General features: G+C 41.7%; 1 protein-coding gene across 2 annotated transcripts in view; it reads left to right on the forward strand.

The window, feature by feature from the left end:
- ccdc22 (CCC complex scaffolding subunit CCDC22) overlaps positions 1 to 20,154 on the forward strand; it is a 62,250-nt gene that overhangs the window by 15,655 nt on the left and 26,441 nt on the right. For both annotated transcript variants that reach the window (XM_073028698.1, XM_073028699.1), the window contains exons 8-9: positions 1,983 to 2,054; positions 2,653 to 2,772. In XM_073028698.1, coding sequence (XP_072884799.1) covers positions 1,983 to 2,054; positions 2,653 to 2,772 — 192 coding nt within the window. The remainder of the gene's footprint in view (positions 1 to 1,982; positions 2,055 to 2,652; positions 2,773 to 20,154) is intronic.

Raw genomic sequence — 20,154 nt, forward strand, 5'->3', positions numbered from 1 at the left:
GCGCCTGTAGGGGCCCGTGCAAGCAGATATAGAATGGTAAAGATGACTTTGGAGATCCAGAAGTTCCTCTGTAGGCAAGAATGAAACGTAAAACTTGATGCTTGCAGATGTTTACTGAGTATTTCGGCAACAGAAAATGAACAAAGAGAAGTGAGATGTTTGAGGGGGCATGAGGGGAAATTTCACTCGAGGGTGGTGCATGCGATTCTGATTTCGTTGTTTAAGCGAAGTTTGGATAAGAGGAGTACTGAGGGCTATGGTCCAGGTGCACGTCGATAGGATGAGGCAGTTTAAACGGTTTGGCAGGGACTAGATGGGCCGAACAGCCTGCTTCCATGCTGTGACTAAAACGATAAAGAAGCGGTCGTCTTCTACAAAAAGCAGCTCAGACTAAATGGGTCAACGATGATAATTAACCTATAAAATAGCCAGATTCCAGAGCTGCAGAGGAAAACTAAGAAGCTTCTAGAAAAATCCAGAAGCAGCTATTCTATACAATGACTGAAAAATTCACTGAACAATTGAACGTATATAGTTTCAATCATTCCATTCAATATCGGAGAACGTACACAATGTACAGCCTGAAATTCTTGTTCTTCACAGACATTCACGGAAACAGAAGACAATAGCCAGTAGGTGTAGGAGTAGGCCATTCGGCCCTTCTAGCCAGCACCGCCATTCACTGTGATCATGGCTGATCATACACAATCAGTACCCCGTTCCTGCCCTCTCCCCATATCCCTTGACCCCGCTATCTATAAGAGCTCTATCTAACTCTCTCTTGAATGCATCCAGAGACTTGGCCTCCACTGCCTTCTGGGGCAGAGCATTCCACATATCTACAACTCTCTGGGTGAAAAAGTTTTTCCGCATCTCTGTTCTAAATGGCCTACCCCTTATTCTTAAACTGTGGCTTCTGGTTCTGGACTCCCCCAACATCGGGAACATGCTTCCTGCCTCCAGCGTGTCCAATCCCTTAATAATCTTATATGTTTCAATCAGATCCCCTCTCATCCTTCTAAATTCCAGTGTATACAAGCCCAGTCACTCCAATCTTTCAACATATGACAGTCCCACCATTCCGGGAATTAACCTTGTGAACCTACGCTGCACTCCCTCAATAGCAAGAATGTCCTTCCTCAAATTTGGAGACCAAAACTGCACACAATACTCCAGGTGGGGTCTCACCAGGGCCCTGTACAGCTGCAGAAGGACCTCTTTACTCCTATACTCAATTCCTCTTGTTATAAAAGCCAGCATGCCATTAGCTTTCTTCACTGCCTGCTGTACCTGCATGCTTGCTTTCATTGACTGATGACAAGGACACCGAGATCTCGTTGTACTTCCCCTTTTCCCAACTTGACTCCATTTAGATAGTAATCTGCCTTCCTGTTCTTGCCACCAAAGTGGATAACCTCACATTTATCCACATTCAACTGCATCTGCCATACATTTGCCCACTCACCCAACCTGTCCAAGTCACCCTGCATTCTCATAACATCAGAAGAAGTGCCCTAAAGAATGAGTGACTGTGAAAATGTTAGAAACCTGAAGCCCCCCCGCTTCTCCCCGTACAGTCAGCAGCAAAGCATCAAGCCGCCCCCACTTATTTCAACAAAAAGCATCAGTGCTCACTACCCACCAAGCAATCAATAGCAAAGCCCCCAAGAGAGATCGTGCAGGGCAGAAAGGCTAATAGTTCTCCCAACAGTTCAACATGCCAGTCCTGCTGGAGGGTCAGGCTGTCTGCGTTCTTTGCAAAATTGGCTTTTCCACTCATTTTAGTGTCATAGTCAACACCCCACACTACAAACTGTTAGCGTATATCGTGAGCAGTTGTGGGCCCAGGACCGAACCCTGGGGCAATCAGTAAGACACGCGCTCGTTCCAACACGGTCCTGGCAGTGCCGGGCTGCGCTCACCGGGGGTGGCCAGTCGCTTCTCGGGGAAAGTCACCTCCTGTCGCTTCCTCCCCACACCAGGAGGCCGAAACCGTGCTCCGTTCGATGGATACAGTCGGGAGCGTCCACCCATCCTCGAAGGAGTCGGAAGAGGTGAGTGTGCGTCTGACGGAGCCTCTGGTGATTTATCATTGTCGCCGGTACTGAGATGCGGTTAAAAGTCTGTTCTGGCAGGCTGCTGAGACAGATCGGGTCGTTCCAGAGTGGACTGAGGAAGAACAAGGGAACGCAGTAACAGTTGTAGGGGGAAGTGCAGAGCAGGCAGACAGTGGACAAAGGCAAGGGCCACGTTAGATTGTGAGACTGAGTCCATCTTGTCAGAGGGTAGAAGCTGCCCTTGGGCCTGGTGGGACGAGCTTTCGGGATTTTGTATCCTCTGTCCAGTGGGAGAGGGAATGACCGGGGTGGGTGGGTGGGGTTATGCCAGCTGCTTTAGTGGGAAGTGTGGACAGAGCCTGTGGAGGGGGGAGCTAGTTTCCGTGATGTGCTGAGCTGCGTCCACAACTTCCTGCCATCTCTTGCGGTCGCGGGTGGAGATGAGTCAATATCTGGGATGGTGACGTGTTTTGGTTATGGTGGTAGACCGTCAGTCTCGACCCCTCGGGATGAACAGACTCTCTGCAGAGCGGGCGGTCAGCGTCAGATGCCCGGTCGATCACTGCCCCTGTGTTTGCCCCCCTCCCCTCCCCAGGGTGTGCGAGCTCAGCTGGAGGAGGAGGTGAAGGCCTGCGAGCAGCAGCTGGAGGAGGTGTCGCTACGCCTGGACCAAGTGTCAGGGGACGTGAAGCATCTGCTGGTCACCATCACCCAGGTAGGGGGGGGGGGTAAGGGGCAACCCGTGGGCCGTCCCCCATCCCCGCGAAGCTGCGCGAGGGAGGGGGCGCGCCGGCCACTGTGGTCCGTGTGGGATGGTGCCGGTGGGGGAGTGGATCCCAGTATTTACCGTCAGTGATACAGCACAGAGCCAGGCCCTTCGGCCCAACTGATCCATGCTGACCCACCACCCTCCCAGCTCGTCCCAGTTGCCAGCATTTGTCCCATTATTTTGTACATCACTTTCAAATCTCCCGTCATTCTCCTACGCTGTAGGGAATAAAGTCCTAAATTATTCAACCTCTCCCTGTAACTCAGATCCTCAAGTCCTGGCAACATCTTTGTAAATTTGTCTCTGTACTCTTTCAATCTTATTGACATCTTTCCTGTAGGTTGGAGACCAAAACCGCGCATGATACTCGAAACTAGGCCTCACCGATGTCTTATACAACTTCAACGTAACATCCCAACCCCTGAACTCAGTACTTGGATTTATGAAGGCCAATGTGACAAGAGCTTTCTTTACTTTTCTTTCTATCTACCTGTGACACCACTTCCAAGGAATTACAGACCTGCATTCCCAGACCCCTCTGTTCTATTGCGCTCCTCAGTGCCCTGTGTAATATCTACCCTGTTACGCCCTCCCAAAGTGCATCCCTCACAGCTGCCTGTACAGAATACCTATCTGGTACCTATTAGGTACCTATCTATAACCTAATTAAACTATCAGAATCAGACTTTAATCGCCAAGTACCTATGCACATACAAGGAATTTACTTCCGGCAGATGTTGTCTCTCTGCTCATAACAATAATAATGATAAATATAAATGAAAATATAGATTATACATACAGGTAGTGCAATCCAAGTAATAGTTAGCCGACAGTTAACCGGCAGTCAACTGTTCAGCAAAGTGACCGCAGTAGGGAAAAAACTTCTCCAGTGCCTATTAGTCTTAGTCTGGAGGGATCTGAAGCGCCTACCAGACGGAAGCAGTTCAAACAGTCCGTGTGCAGGATGGGAGGAGTCCTTTATGATATTGAAAGGCCGAGATAGAATGGGTGTGCAGAGGATGTTTCCTATGGTGGGGGAGTATGAGATCGGAGGGCTCAGCCTCAGAATAGAGGGATGTCCATTTAGAGTGGAGATGAGGAATTTCTTTGGCCAGAGGGTGGTGAATGCATGGAAATCGTTGCCACAGACGACTGAGGAGGCCATCATTGGGTTTATTTAAGGCAGGGACTGATAGATTCTGGATTAGTGAGGGCATGAAGGGATATGGGGAGAATGAGGAGATTGGGGCTGAGGGGGAAATGGATCAGCTGTGAAGAAATTGTGGAGCAGACTCGATGGGCCAAATGGCCTAATTCTGCTCCGAAATCTTCTGGTGAAAACTCTATCTTCAGCCCATCTTGTCCATGTGGTCCAGATCACTCTGCAAGCCCTGACAGCGTTCCTCACTGTCCACTACACCCCCAATCACGGTGCCTTTCCGACAGGCCTGTATCTGTGCTCTCGCGATCTGCTTTCACAAGGTTATAAACATCAAGTACATAATATTATGGCGATGGGGGTAAATTCAACGATGATGAGTGAAGCAGATTTTTTTTTTTAAACACAAAGAGCAATGGGTGCCTGGAATTTGCTGCCAAGGTGGTGGTGAAGGCAGATACAACGGCGACATTTCAGAGTCTCTTCAACGAACAGGGTGCGGAGGTATCGCGTACAGGCAGATGAGATTTGATTGACGGATCGTGTATAGGCAGATGAGATTTGATTGACGGATCGTGTATAGGTAGATGAGATTTGATTGAATGACGGATCGTGTATAGGTAGATGAGATTTGATTGAATGATGGATCGTGTACAGGTAGATGAGATTTGATTGAATGACGGATCGTGTACAGGTAGATGAGATTTGATTGAATGACGGATCGTGTACAGGTAGATGAGATTTGATTGAATGACGGATCGTGTACAGGTAGATGAGATTTGATTGAATGACAGATCGTGTACAGGTAGATGAGATTTGATTGAATGACGGATCGTGTGCAGGTAGATGAGATTTGATTGAATGACGGATCGTGTATAGGTAGATGAGATTTGATTGAATGACGGATCGTGTACAGGTAGATGAGATTTGATTGAATGACGGATCGTGTACAGGTAGATGAGATTTGATTGAATGACGGATCGTGTACAGGTAGATGAGATTTGATTGAATGACGGATCGTGTACAGGTAGATGAGATTTGATTGACGGATCGTGTATAGGTAGATGAGATTTATTTGAATGACGGATCGTGTACAGGTAGATGAGATTTATTTGAATGACAGATCGTGTATAGGTAGATGAGATTTGATTGAATGACGGATCGTGTACAGGTAGATGAGATTTGATTGACGGATCGTGTACAGGTAGATGAGATTTGATTGAATGACGGATCGTGTATAGGTAGATGAGATTTGATTGAATGACGGATCGTGTACAGGTAGATGAGATTTGATTGAATGACGGATCGTGTATAGGTAGATGAGATTTGATTGAATGACGGATCGTGTATAGGTAGATGAGATTTGATTGAATGACGGATCGTGTACAGGTAGATGAGATTTGATTGACGGATCGTGTACAGGTAGATGAGATTTGATTGAATGATGGATCGTGTATAGGTAGATGAGATTTGATTGAATGACGGATCGTGTACAGGTAGATGAGATTTGATTGAATGACGGATCGTGTACAGGTAGATGAGATTTGATTGAATGACGGATCGTGTACAGGTAGATGAGATTTGATTGAATGACGGATCGTGTATAGGTAGATGAGATTTGATTGAATGACGGATCGTGTACAGGTAGATGAGATTTATTTGAATGACGGATCGTGTACAGGTAGATGAGATTTATTTGAATGATGGATCGTGTATAGGTAGATGAGATTTGATTGAATGACAGATCGTGTATAGGCAGATGAGATTTGATTGAATGACGGATCGTGTACAGGTAGATGAGATTTGATTGAATGACGGATCACATACAGGCAGATGAGATTTGATTGAATGACAGATCGTGTATAGGTAGATGAGATTTGATTGAATGACGGATCGTGTACAGGTAGATGAGATTTGATTGAATGACGGATCATGTACAGGTAGATGAGATTTGATTGAATGACGGATCGTGTACAGGTAGATGAGATTTGATTGAATGACGGATCGTGTACAGGTAGATGAGATTTGATTGAATGACGGATCGTGTACAGGTAGATGAGATTTGATTGAATGACGGATCACATACAGGCAGATGAGATTTGATTGAATGACGGATCGTGTATAGGTAGATGAGATTTGATTGAATGACGGATCGTGTATTGGTAGATGAGATTTGATTGAATGACGGATCGTGTACAGGTAGATGAGATTTGATTGAATGACGGATCGTGTACAGGTAGATGAGATTTGATTGAATGACGGATCGTGTACAGGTAGATGAGATTTGATTGAATGACGGATCGTGTACAGGTAGATGAGATTTGATTGAATGACGGATCGTGTACAGGTAGATGAGATTTGATTGAATGACGGATCGTGTACAGGTAGATGAGATTTGATTGAATGACAGATCGTGTATTGGTAGATGAGATTTGATTGAATGACGGATCGTGTATAGGTAGATGAGATTTGATTGAATGACGGATCGTGTACAGGTAGATGAGATTTGATTGAATGACGGATCACATACAGGTAGATGAGATTTGATTGAATGACGGATCGTGTATAGGTAGATGAGATTTGATTGAATGACGGATCGTGTATTGGTAGATGAGATTTGATTGAATGACAGATCGTGTATTGGTAGATGAGATTTGATTGAATGACGGATCGTGTACAGGTAGATGAGATTTGATTGAATGACGGATCACATACAGGTAGATGAGATTTGATTGAATGACTGATCGTGTACAGGTAGATGAGATTTGATTGAATGACAGATCGTGTATTGGTAGATGAGATTTGATTGAATGACGGATCGTGTACAGGTAGATGAGATTTGATTGAATGACGGATCGTGTATAGGTAGATGAGATTTGATTGAATGACGGATCGTGTACAGGTAGATGAGATTTGATTGAATGACGGATCGTGTACAGGTAGATGAGATTTGATTGAATGACGGATCGTGTACAGGTAGATGAGATTTGATTGAATGACGGATCGTGTACAGGTAGATGAGATTTGATTGAATGACAGATCGTGTACAGGTAGATGAGATTTGATTGAATGACGGATCGTGTATAGGTAGATGAGATTTGATTGAATGACGGATCGTGTACAGGTAGATGAGATTTGATTGACGGATCGTGTACAGGTAGATGAGATTTGATTGAATGACGGATCGTGTACAGGTAGATGAGATTTGATTGACGGATCGTGTATAGGTAGATGAGATTTGATTGAATGACGGATCGTGTACAGGTAGATGAGATTTGATTGAATGACGGATCGTGTACAGGTAGATGAGATTTGATTGAATGACGGATCGTGTACAGGTAGATGAGATTTTATTGAATGACGGATCGTGTACAGGTAGATTAGATTTGATTGAATGACGGATCGTGTACAGGTAGATGAGATTTGATTGAATGACGGATCGTGTACAGGCAGATGAGATTTGATTGAATGATGGATCGTGTATAGGTAGATGAGATTTGATTGAATGACGGATCGTGTACAGGTAGATGAGATTTGATTGAATGACGGATCGTGTACAGGTAGATGAGATTTGATTGAATGACGGATCGTGTACAGGTAGATGAGATTTGATTGAATGACGGATCGTGTACAGGCAGATGAGATTTGATTGAATGACGGATCGTGTACAGGTAGATGAGATTTGATTGAATGACGGATCGTGTACAGGTAGATGAGATTTATTTGAATGACGGATCGTGTATAGGCAGATGAGATTTGATTGAATGACGGATCGTGTACAGGTAGATGAGATTTGATTGAATGACGGATCGTGTACAGGTGGATGAGATTTGATTGAATGACTGATCGTGTACAGGTAGATGAGATTTGATTGACGGATCGTGTACAGGTAGATGAGATTTGATTGAATGACGGATCGTGTACAGGTAGATGAGATTTGATTGAATGACGGATCGTGTACAGGCAGATGAGATTTGATTGAATGACGGATCGTGTATAGGTAGATGAGATTTGATTGAATGACGGATCGTGTACAGGTAGATGAGATTTGATTGAATGACGGATCGTGTACAGGTAGATGAGATTTGATTGAATGACGGATCGTGTACAGGTAGATGAGATTTGATTGAATGACGGATCGTGTACAGGTAGATGAGATTTGATTGACGGATCGTGTATAGGTAGATGAGATTTATTTGAATGACAGATCGTGTATAGGCAGATGAGATTTGATTGAATGACGGATCGTGTACAGGTAGATGAGATTTGATTGAATGACGGATCACATACAGGTAGATGAGATTTGATTGAATGACAGATCGTGTACAGGTAGATGAGATTTGATTGAATGACGGATCGTGTACAGGTAGATGAGATTTGATTGAATGACGGATCGTGTACAGGTAGATGAGATTTGATTGAATGACGGATCGTGTACAGGTAGATGAGATTTGATTGAATGACGGATCGTGTATAGGCAGATGAGATTTGATTGAATGACGGATCGTGTATAGGTAGATGGGATTTGATTGAATGACGGATCGTGTACAGGTAGATGTGATTTGATTGAATGACGGATCGTGTATAGGCAGATGAGATTTGATTGAATGACGGATCGTGTATAGGCAGATGAGATTTGGTTGAATGACGGATCGTGTACAGGTAGATGAGATTTATTTGAATGATGGATCGTGTATAGGCAGATGAGATTTGATTGACGGATCGTGTATAGGTAGATGAGATTTGATTGAATGACGGATCGTGTACAGGTAGATGAGATTTGATTGAATGACGGATCGTGTACAGGTAGATGAGATTTGATTGAATGACGGATCGTGTACAGGTAGATGAGATTTGATTGAATGACGGATCGTGTACAGGTAGATGAGATTTGATTGAATGACAGATCGTGTACAGGTAGATGAGATTTGATTGAATGACGGATCGTGTGCAGGTAGATGAGATTTGATTGAATGACGGATCGTGTATAGGTAGATGAGATTTGATTGAATGACGGATCGTGTACAGGTAGATGAGATTTGATTGAATGACGGATCGTGTACAGGTAGATGAGATTTGATTGAATGACGGATCGTGTACAGGTAGATGAGATTTGATTGAATGACGGATCGTGTACAGGTAGATGAGATTTGATTGACGGATCGTGTATAGGTAGATGAGATTTATTTGAATGACGGATCGTGTACAGGTAGATGAGATTTATTTGAATGACAGATCGTGTATAGGTAGATGAGATTTGATTGAATGACGGATCGTGTACAGGTAGATGAGATTTGATTGACGGATCGTGTACAGTTAGATGAGATTTGATTGAATGACGGATCGTGTATAGGTAGATGAGATTTGATTGAATGACGGATCGTGTACAGGTAGATGAGATTTGATTGAATGACGGATCGTGTATAGGTAGATGAGATTTGATTGAATGACGGATCGTGTATAGGTAGATGAGATTTGATTGAATGACGGATCGTGTACAGGTAGATGAGATTTGATTGACGGATCGTGTACAGGTAGATGAGATTTGATTGAATGATGGATCGTGTATAGGTAGATGAGATTTGATTGAATGACGGATCGTGTACAGGTAGATGAGATTTGATTGAATGACGGATCGTGTACAGGTAGATGAGATTTGATTGAATGACGGATCGTGTACAGGTAGATGAGATTTGATTGAATGACGGATCGTGTATAGGTAGATGAGATTTGATTGAATGACGGATCGTGTACAGGTAGATGAGATTTGATTGAATGACGGATCGTGTACAGGTAGATGAGATTTATTTGAATGATGGATCGTGTATAGGTAGATGAGATTTGATTGAATGACAGATCGTGTATAGGCAGATGAGATTTGATTGAATGACGGATCGTGTACAGGTAGATGAGATTTGATTGAATGACGGATCACATACAGGCAGATGAGATTTGATTGAATGACAGATCGTGTATAGGTAGATGAGATTTGATTGAATGACGGATCGTGTACAGGTAGATGAGATTTGATTGAATGACGGATCGTGTACAGGTAGATGAGATTTGATTGAATGACGGATCGTGTACAGGTAGATGAGATTTGATTGAATGACGGATCGTGTACAGGTAGATGAGATTTGATTGAATGACGGATCGTGTACAGGTAGATGAGATTTGATTGAATGACGGATCACATACAGGCAGATGAGATTTGATTGAATGACGGATCGTGTATAGGTAGATGAGATTTGATTGAATGACGGATCGTGTATTGGTAGATGAGATTTGATTGAATGACGGATCGTGTACAGGTAGATGAGATTTGATTGAATGACGGATCGTGTACAGGTAGATGAGATTTGATTGAATGACGGATCGTGTACAGGTAGATGAGATTTGATTGAATGACGGATCGTGTACAGGTAGATGAGATTTGATTGAATGACGGATCGTGTACAGGTAGATGAGATTTGATTGAATGACGGATCGTGTACAGGTAGATGAGATTTGATTGAATGACAGATCGTGTATTGGTAGATGAGATTTGATTGAATGACGGATCGTGTATAGGTAGATGAGATTTGATTGAATGACGGATCGTGTACAGGTAGATGAGATTTGATTGAATGACGGATCACATACAGGTAGATGAGATTTGATTGAATGACGGATCGTGTATAGGTAGATGAGATTTGATTGAATGACGGATCGTGTATTGGTAGATGAGATTTGATTGAATGACAGATCGTGTATTGGTAGATGAGATTTGATTGAATGACGGATCGTGTACAGGTAGATGAGATTTGATTGAATGACGGATCACATACAGGTAGATGAGATTTGATTGAATGACTGATCGTGTACAGGTAGATGAGATTTGATTGAATGACAGATCGTGTATTGGTAGATGAGATTTGATTGAATGACGGATCGTGTACAGGTAGATGAGATTTGATTGAATGACGGATCGTGTATAGGTAGATGAGATTTGATTGAATGACGGATCGTGTACAGGTAGATGAGATTTGATTGAATGACGGATCGTGTACAGGTAGATGAGATTTGATTGAATGACGGATCGTGTACAGGTAGATGAGATTTGATTGAATGACGGATCGTGTACAGGTAGATGAGATTTGATTGAATGACAGATCGTGTACAGGTAGATGAGATTTGATTGAATGACGGATCGTGTATAGGTAGATGAGATTTGATTGAATGACGGATCGTGTACAGGTAGATGAGATTTGATTGACGGATCGTGTACAGGTAGATGAGATTTGATTGAATGACGGATCGTGTACAGGTAGATGAGATTTGATTGACGGATCGTGTATAGGTAGATGAGATTTGATTGAATGACGGATCGTGTACAGGTAGATGAGATTTGATTGAATGACGGATCGTGTACAGGTAGATGAGATTTGATTGAATGACGGATCGTGTACAGGTAGATGAGATTTGATTGAATGACGGATCGTGTACAGGTAGATTAGATTTGATTGAATGACGGATCGTGTACAGGTAGATGAGATTTGATTGAATGACGGATCGTGTACAGGCAGATGAGATTTGATTGAATGATGGATCGTGTATAGGTAGATGAGATTTGATTGAATGACGGATCGTGTACAGGTAGATGAGATTTGATTGAATGACGGATCGTGTACAGGTAGATGAGATTTGATTGAATGACGGATCGTGTACAGGTAGATGAGATTTGATTGAATGACGGATCGTGTACAGGCAGATGAGATTTGATTGAATGACGGATCGTGTACAGGTAGATGAGATTTGATTGAATGACGGATCGTGTACAGGTAGATGAGATTTATTTGAATGACGGATCGTGTATAGGCAGATGAGATTTGATTGAATGACGGATCGTGTACAGGTAGATGAGATTTGATTGAATGACGGATCGTGTACAGGTGGATGAGATTTGATTGAATGACTGATCGTGTACAGGTAGATGAGATTTGATTGACGGATCGTGTACAGGTAGATGAGATTTGATTGAATGACGGATCGTGTACAGGTAGATGAGATTTGATTGAATGACGGATCGTGTACAGGCAGATGAGATTTGATTGAATGACGGATCGTGTATAGGTAGATGAGATTTGATTGAATGACGGATCGTGTACAGGTAGATGAGATTTGATTGAATGACGGATCGTGTACAGGTAGATGAGATTTGATTGAATGACGGATCGTGTACAGGTAGATGAGATTTGATTGAATGACGGATCGTGTACAGGTAGATGAGATTTGATTGACGGATCGTGTATAGGTAGATGAGATTTATTTGAATGACAGATCGTGTATAGGCAGATGAGATTTGATTGAATGACGGATCGTGTACAGGTAGATGAGATTTGATTGAATGACGGATCACATACAGGTAGATGAGATTTGATTGAATGACAGATCGTGTACAGGTAGATGAGATTTGATTGAATGACGGATCGTGTACAGGTAGATGAGATTTGATTGAATGACGGATCGTGTACAGGTAGATGAGATTTGATTGAATGACGGATCGTGTACAGGTAGATGAGATTTGATTGAATGACGGATCGTGTATAGGCAGATGAGATTTGATTGAATGACGGATCGTGTATAGGTAGATGGGATTTGATTGAATGACGGATCGTGTACAGGTAGATGTGATTTGATTGAATGACGGATCGTGTATAGGCAGATGAGATTTGATTGAATGACGGATCGTGTATAGGCAGATGAGATTTGATTGAATGACGGATCGTGTACAGGTAGATGAGATTTATTTCAATGATGGATCGTGTATAGGCAGATGAGATTTGATTGACGGATCGTGTATAGGTAGATGAGATTTGATTGAATGACGGATCGTGTACAGGTAGATGAGATTTGATTGAATGACGGATCGTGTACAGGTAGATGAGATTTGATTGAATGACGGATCGTGTACAGGTAGATGAGATTTGATTGAATGACGGATCGTGTACAGGTAGATGAGATTTGATTGACGGATCGTGTATAGGTAGATGAGATTTATTTGAATGACGGATCGTGTACAGGTAGATGAGATTTATTTGAATGACAGATCGTGTATAGGTAGATGAGATTTGATTGAATGACGGATCGTGTACAGGTAGATGAGATTTGATTGACGGATCGTGTACAGGTAGATGAGATTTGATTGAATGACGGATCGTGTATAGGTAGATGAGATTTGATTGAATGACGGATCGTGTACAGGTAGATGAGATTTGATTGAATGACGGATCGTGTATAGGTAGATGAGATTTGATTGAATGACGGATCGTGTATAGGTAGATGAGATTTGATTGAATGACGGATCGTGTACAGGTAGATGAGATTTGATTGACGGATCGTGTACAGGTAGATGAGATTTGATTGAATGATGGATCGTGTATAGGTAGATGAGATTTGATTGAATGACGGATCGTGTACAGGTAGATGAGATTTGATTGAATGACGGATCGTGTACAGGTAGATGAGATTTGATTGAATGACGGATCGTGTACAGGTAGATGAGATTTGATTGAATGACGGATCGTGTATAGGTAGATGAGATTTGATTGAATGACGGATCGTGTACAGGTAGATGAGATTTGATTGAATGACGGATCGTGTACAGGTAGATGAGATTTATTTGAATGATGGATCGTGTATAGGTAGATGAGATTTGATTGAATGACAGATCGTGTATAGGCAGATGAGATTTGATTGAATGACGGATCGTGTACAGGTAGATGAGATTTGATTGAATGACGGATCACATACAGGCAGATGAGATTTGATTGAATGACAGATCGTGTATAGGTAGATGAGATTTGATTGAATGACGGATCGTGTACAGGTAGATGAGATTTGATTGAATGACGGATCGTGTACAGGTAGATGAGATTTGATTGAATGACGGATCGTGTACAGGTAGATGAGATTTGATTGAATGACGGATCGTGTACAGGTAGATGAGATTTGATTGAATGACGGATCGTGTACAGGTAGATGAGATTTGATTGAATGACGGATCACATACAGGCAGATGAGATTTGATTGAATGACGGATCGTGTATAGGTAGATGAGATTTGATTGAATGACAGATCGTGTATTGGTAGATGAGATTTGATTGAATGACGGATCGTGTACAGGTAGATGAGATTTGATTGAATGACGGATCGTGTACAGGTAGATGAGATTTGATTGAATGACGGATCGTGTACAGGTAGATGAGATTTGATTGAATGACGGATCGTGTACAGGTAGATGAGATTTGATTGAATGACGGATCGTGTACAGGTAGATGAGATTTGATTGAATGACGGATCGTGTACAGGTAGATGAGATTTGATTGAATGACAGATCGTGTATTGGTAGATGAGATTTGATTGAATGACGGATCGTGTATAGGTAGATGAGATTTGATTGAATGACGGATCGTGTACAGGTAGATGAGATTTGATTGAATGACGGATCACATACAGGTAGATGAGATTTGATTGAATGACGGATCGTGTATAGGTAGATGAGATTTGATTGAATGACGGATCGTGTATTGGTAGATGAGATTTGATTGAATGACAGATCGTGTATTGGTAGATGAGATTTGATTGAATGACGGATCGTGTACAGGTAGATGAGATTTGATTGAATGACGGATCACATACAGGTAGATGAGATTTGATTGAATGACTGATCGTGTACAGGTAGATGAGATTTGATTGAATGACAGATCGTGTATTGGTAGATGAGATTTGATTGAATGACAGATCGTGTATTGGTAGATGAGATTTGATTGAATGACGGATCGTGTACAGGTAGATGAGATTTGATTGAATGACGGATCGTGTATAGGTAGATGAGATTTGATTGAATGACGGATCGTGTACAGGTAGATGAGATTTGATTGAATGACGGATCGTGTACAGGTAGATGAGATTTGATTGAATGACGGATCGTGTACAGGTAGATGAGATTTGATTGAATGACGGATCGTGTACAGGTAGATGAGATTTGATTGAATGACAGATCGTGTACAGGTAGATGAGATTTGATTGAATGACGGATCGTGTATAGGTAGATGAGATTTGATTGAATGACGGATCGTGTACAGGTAGATGAGATTTGATTGACGGATCGTGTACAGGTAGATGAGATTTGATTGAATGACGGATCGTGTATAGGTAGATGAGATTTGATTGAATGACGGATCGTGTACAGGTAGATGAGATTTGATTGAATGACGGATCGTGTATAGGTAGATGAGATTTGATTGAATGACGGATCGTGTATAGGTAGATGAGATTTGATTGAATGACGGATCGTGTACAGGTAGATGAGATTTGATTGACGGATCGTGTACAGGTAGATGAGATTTGATTGAATGATGGATCGTGTATAGGTAGATGAGATTTGATTGAATGACGGATCGTGTACAGGTAGATGAGATTTGATTGAATGACGGATCGTGTACAGGTAGATGAGATTTGATTGAATGACGGATCGTGTACAGGTAGATGAGATTTGATTGAATGACGGATCGTGTATAGGTAGATGAGATTTGATTGAATGACGGATCGTGTACAGGTAGATGAGATTTGATTGAATGACGGATCGTGTACAGGTAGATGAGATTTATTTGAATGATGGATCGTGTATAGGTAGATGAGATTTGATTGAATGACAGATCGTGTATAGGCAGATGAGATTTGATTGAATGACGGATCGTGTACAGGTAGATGAGATTTGATTGAATGACGGATCACATACAGGCAGATGAGATTTGATTGAATGACAGATCGTGTATAGGTAGATGAGATTTGATTGAATGACGGATCGTGTACAGGTAGATGAGATTTGATTGAATGACGGATCGTGTACAGGTAGATGAGATTTGATTGAATGACGGATCGTGTACAGGTAGATGAGATTTGATTGAATGACGGATCGTGTACAGGTAGATGAGATTTGATTGAATGACGGATCGTGTACAGGTAGATGAGATTTGATTGAATGACGGATCACATACAGGCAGATGAGATTTGATTGAATGACGGATCGTGTATAGGTAGATGAGATTTGATTGAATGACGGATCGTGTATTGGTAGATGAGATTTGATTGAATGACGGATCGTGTACAGGTAGATGAGATTTGATTGAATGACGGATCGTGTACAGGTAGATGAGATTTGATTGAATGACGGATCGTGTACAGGTAGATGAGATTTGATTGAATGACGGATCGTGTACAGGTAGATGAGATTTGATTGAATGACGGATCGTGTACAGGTAGATGAGATTTGATTGAATGACGGATCGTGTACAGGTAGATGAGATTTGATTGAATGACAGATCGTGTATTGGTAGATGAGATTTGATTGAATGACGGATCGTGTATAGGTAGATGAGATTTGATTGAATGACGGATCGTGTACAGGTAGATGAGATTTGATTGAATGACGGATCACATACAGGTAGATGAGATTTGATTGAATGACGGATCGTGTATAGGTAGATGAGATTTGATTGAATGACGGATCGTGTACAGGTAGATGAGATTTGATTGAATGACGGATCGTGTACAGGTAGATGAGATTTGATTGAATGACGGATCGTGTACAGGTAGATGAGATTTGATTGAATGACGGATCGTGTACAGGTAGATGAGATTTGATTGAATGACGGATCACATACAGGCAGATGAGATTTGATTGAATGACGGATCGTGTATAGGTAGATGAGATTTGATTGAATGACAGATCGTGTATTGGTAGATGAGATTTGATTGAATGACGGATCGTGTACAGGTAGATGAGATTTGATTGAATGACGGATCGTGTACAGGTAGATGAGATTTGATTGAATGACGGATCGTGTACAGGTAGATGAGATTTGATTGAATGACGGATCGTGTACAGGTAGATGAGATTTGATTGAATGACGGATCGTGTACAGGTAGATGAGATTTGATTGAATGACGGATCGTGTACAGGTAGATGAGATTTGATTGAATGACAGATCGTGTATTGGTAGATGAGATTTGATTGAATGACGGATCGTGTATAGGTAGATGAGATTTGATTGAATGACGGATCGTGTACAGGTAGATGAGATTTGATTGAATGACGGATCACATACAGGTAGATGAGATTTGATTGAATGACGGATCGTGTATAGGTAGATGAGATTTGATTGAATGACGGATCGTGTATTGGTAGATGAGATTTGATTGAATGACAGATCGTGTATTGGTAGATGAGATTTGATTGAATGACGGATCGTGTACAGGTAGATGAGATTTGATTGAATGACGGATCACATACAGGTAGATGAGATTTGATTGAATGACTGATCGTGTACAGGTAGATGAGATTTGATTGAATGACAAATCGTGTATTGGTAGATGAGATTTGATTGAATGACGGATTGTGTACAGGTAGATGAGATTTGATTGAATGACGGATCGTGTATAGGTAGATGAGATTTGATTGAATGACGGATCGTGTACAGGTAGATGAGATTTGATTGAATGACGGATCGTGTACAGGTAGATGAGATTTGATTGAATGACGGATCGTGTACAGGTAGATGAGATTTGATTGAATGACGGATCGTGTACAGGTAGATGAGATTTGATTGAATGACAGATCGTGTACAGGTAGATGAGATTTGATTGAATGACGGATCGTGTATAGGTAGATGAGATTTGATTGAATGACGGATCGTGTACAGGTAGATGAGATTTGATTGAATGACGGATCGTGTACAGGTAGATGAGATTTGATTGAATGACGGATCGTGTACAGGTAGATGAGATTTGATTGACGGATCGTGTATAGGTAGATGAGATTTGATTGAATGACGGATCGTGTACAGGTAGATGAGATTTGATTGAATGACGGATCGTGTACAGGTAGATGAGATTTGATTGAATGACGGATCGTGTACAGGTAGATGAGATTTGATTGAATGACGGATCGTGTACAGGTAGATTAGATTTGATTGAATGACGGATCGTGTACAGGTAGATGAGATTTGATTGAATGACGGATCGTGTACAGGCAGATGAGATTTGATTGAATGATGGATCGTGTATAGGTAGATGAGATTTGATTGAATGACGGATCGTGTACAGGTAGATGAGATTTGATTGAATGACGGATCGTGTACAGGTAGATGAGATTTGATTGAATGACGGATCGTGTACAGGTAGATGAGATTTGATTGAATGACGGATCGTGTACAGGCAGATGAGATTTGATTGAATGACGGATCGTGTACAGGTAGATGAGATTTGATTGAATGACGGATCGTGTACAGGTAGATGAGATTTATTTGAATGACGGATCGTGTATAGGCAGATGAGATTTGATTGAATGACGGATCGTGTACAGGTAGATGAGATTTGATTGAATGACGGATCGTGTACAGGTGGATGAGATTTGATTGAATGACTGATCGTGTACAGGTAGATGAGATTTGATTGACGGATCGTGTACAGGTAGATGAGATTTGATTGAATGACGGATCGTGTACAGGTAGATGAGATTTGATTGAATGACGGATCGTGTATAGGTAGATGAGATTTGATTGAATGACGGATCGTGTACAGGTAGATGAGATTTGATTGAATGACGGATCGTGTACAGGTAGATGAGATTTGATTGAATGACGGATCGTGTACAGGTAGATGAGATTTGATTGAATGACGGATCGTGTACAGGTAGATGAGATTTGATTGACGGATCGTGTATAGGTAGATGAGATTTATTTGAATGACAGATCGTGTATAGGCAGATGAGATTTGATTGAATGACGGATCGTGTACAGGTAGATGAGATTTGATTGAATGACGGATCACATACAGGTAGATGAGATTTGATTGAATGACAGATCGTGTACAGGTAGATGAGATTTGATTGAATGACGGATCGTGTACAGGTAGATGAGATTTGATTGAATGACGGATCGTGTACAGGTAGATGAGATTTGATTGAATGACGGATCGTGTACAGGTAGATGAGATTTGATTGAATGACGGATCGTGTACAGGCAGATGAGATTTGATTGAATGACGGATCGTGTATAGGTAGATGGGATTTGATTGAATGACGGATCGTGTACAGGTAGATGTGATTTGATTGAATGACGGATCGTGTATAGGCAGATGAGATTTGATTGAATGACGGATCGTGTATAGGCAGATGAGATTTGATTGAATGACGGATCGTGTACAGGTAGATGAGATTTATTTGAATGATGGATCGTGTATAGGCAGATGAGATTTGATTGACGGATCGTGTTTAGGTAGATGAGATTTGATTGAATGACGGATCGTGTACAGGTAGATGAGATTTGATTGAATGACGGATCGTGTACAGGTAGATGAGATTTGATTGAATGACGGATCGTGTACAGGTAGATGAGATTTGATTGAATGACGGATCGTGTACAGGTAGATGAGATTTGATTGACGGATCGTGTATAGGTAGATGAGATTTATTTGAATGACGGATCGTGTACAGGTAGATGAGATTTATTTGAATGACAGATCGTGTATAGGTAGATGAGATTTGATTGAATGACGGATCGTGTACAGGTAGATGAGATTTGATTGACGGATCGTGTACAGGTAGATGAGATTTGATTGAATGACGGATCGTGTATAGGTAGATGAGATTTGATTGAATGACGGATCGTGTACAGGTAGATGAGATTTGATTGAATGACGGATCGTGTATAGGTAGATGAGATTTGATTGAATGACGGATCGTGTATAGGTAGATGAGATTTGATTGAATGACGGATCGTGTACAGGTAGATGAGATTTGATTGACGGATCGTGTACAGGTAGATGAGATTTGATTGAATGATGGATCGTGTATAGGTAGATGAGATTTGATTGAATGACGGATCGTGTACAGGTAGATGAGATTTGATTGAATGACGGATCGTGTACAGGTAGATGAGATTTGATTGAATGACGGATCGTGTACAGGTAGATGAGATTTGATTGAATGACGGATCGTGTATAGGTAGATGAGATTTGATTGAATGACGGATCGTGTACAGGTAGATGAGATTTGATTGAATGACGGATCGTGTACAGGTAGATGAGATTTGATTGAATGATGGATCGTGTATAGGTAGATGAGA

This window comes from Hemitrygon akajei, chromosome 24 (genome assembly GCF_048418815.1).
Source record: "Hemitrygon akajei chromosome 24, sHemAka1.3, whole genome shotgun sequence".
Classification (NCBI taxonomy): Eukaryota; Metazoa; Chordata; class Chondrichthyes; order Myliobatiformes; family Dasyatidae; genus Hemitrygon; species Hemitrygon akajei.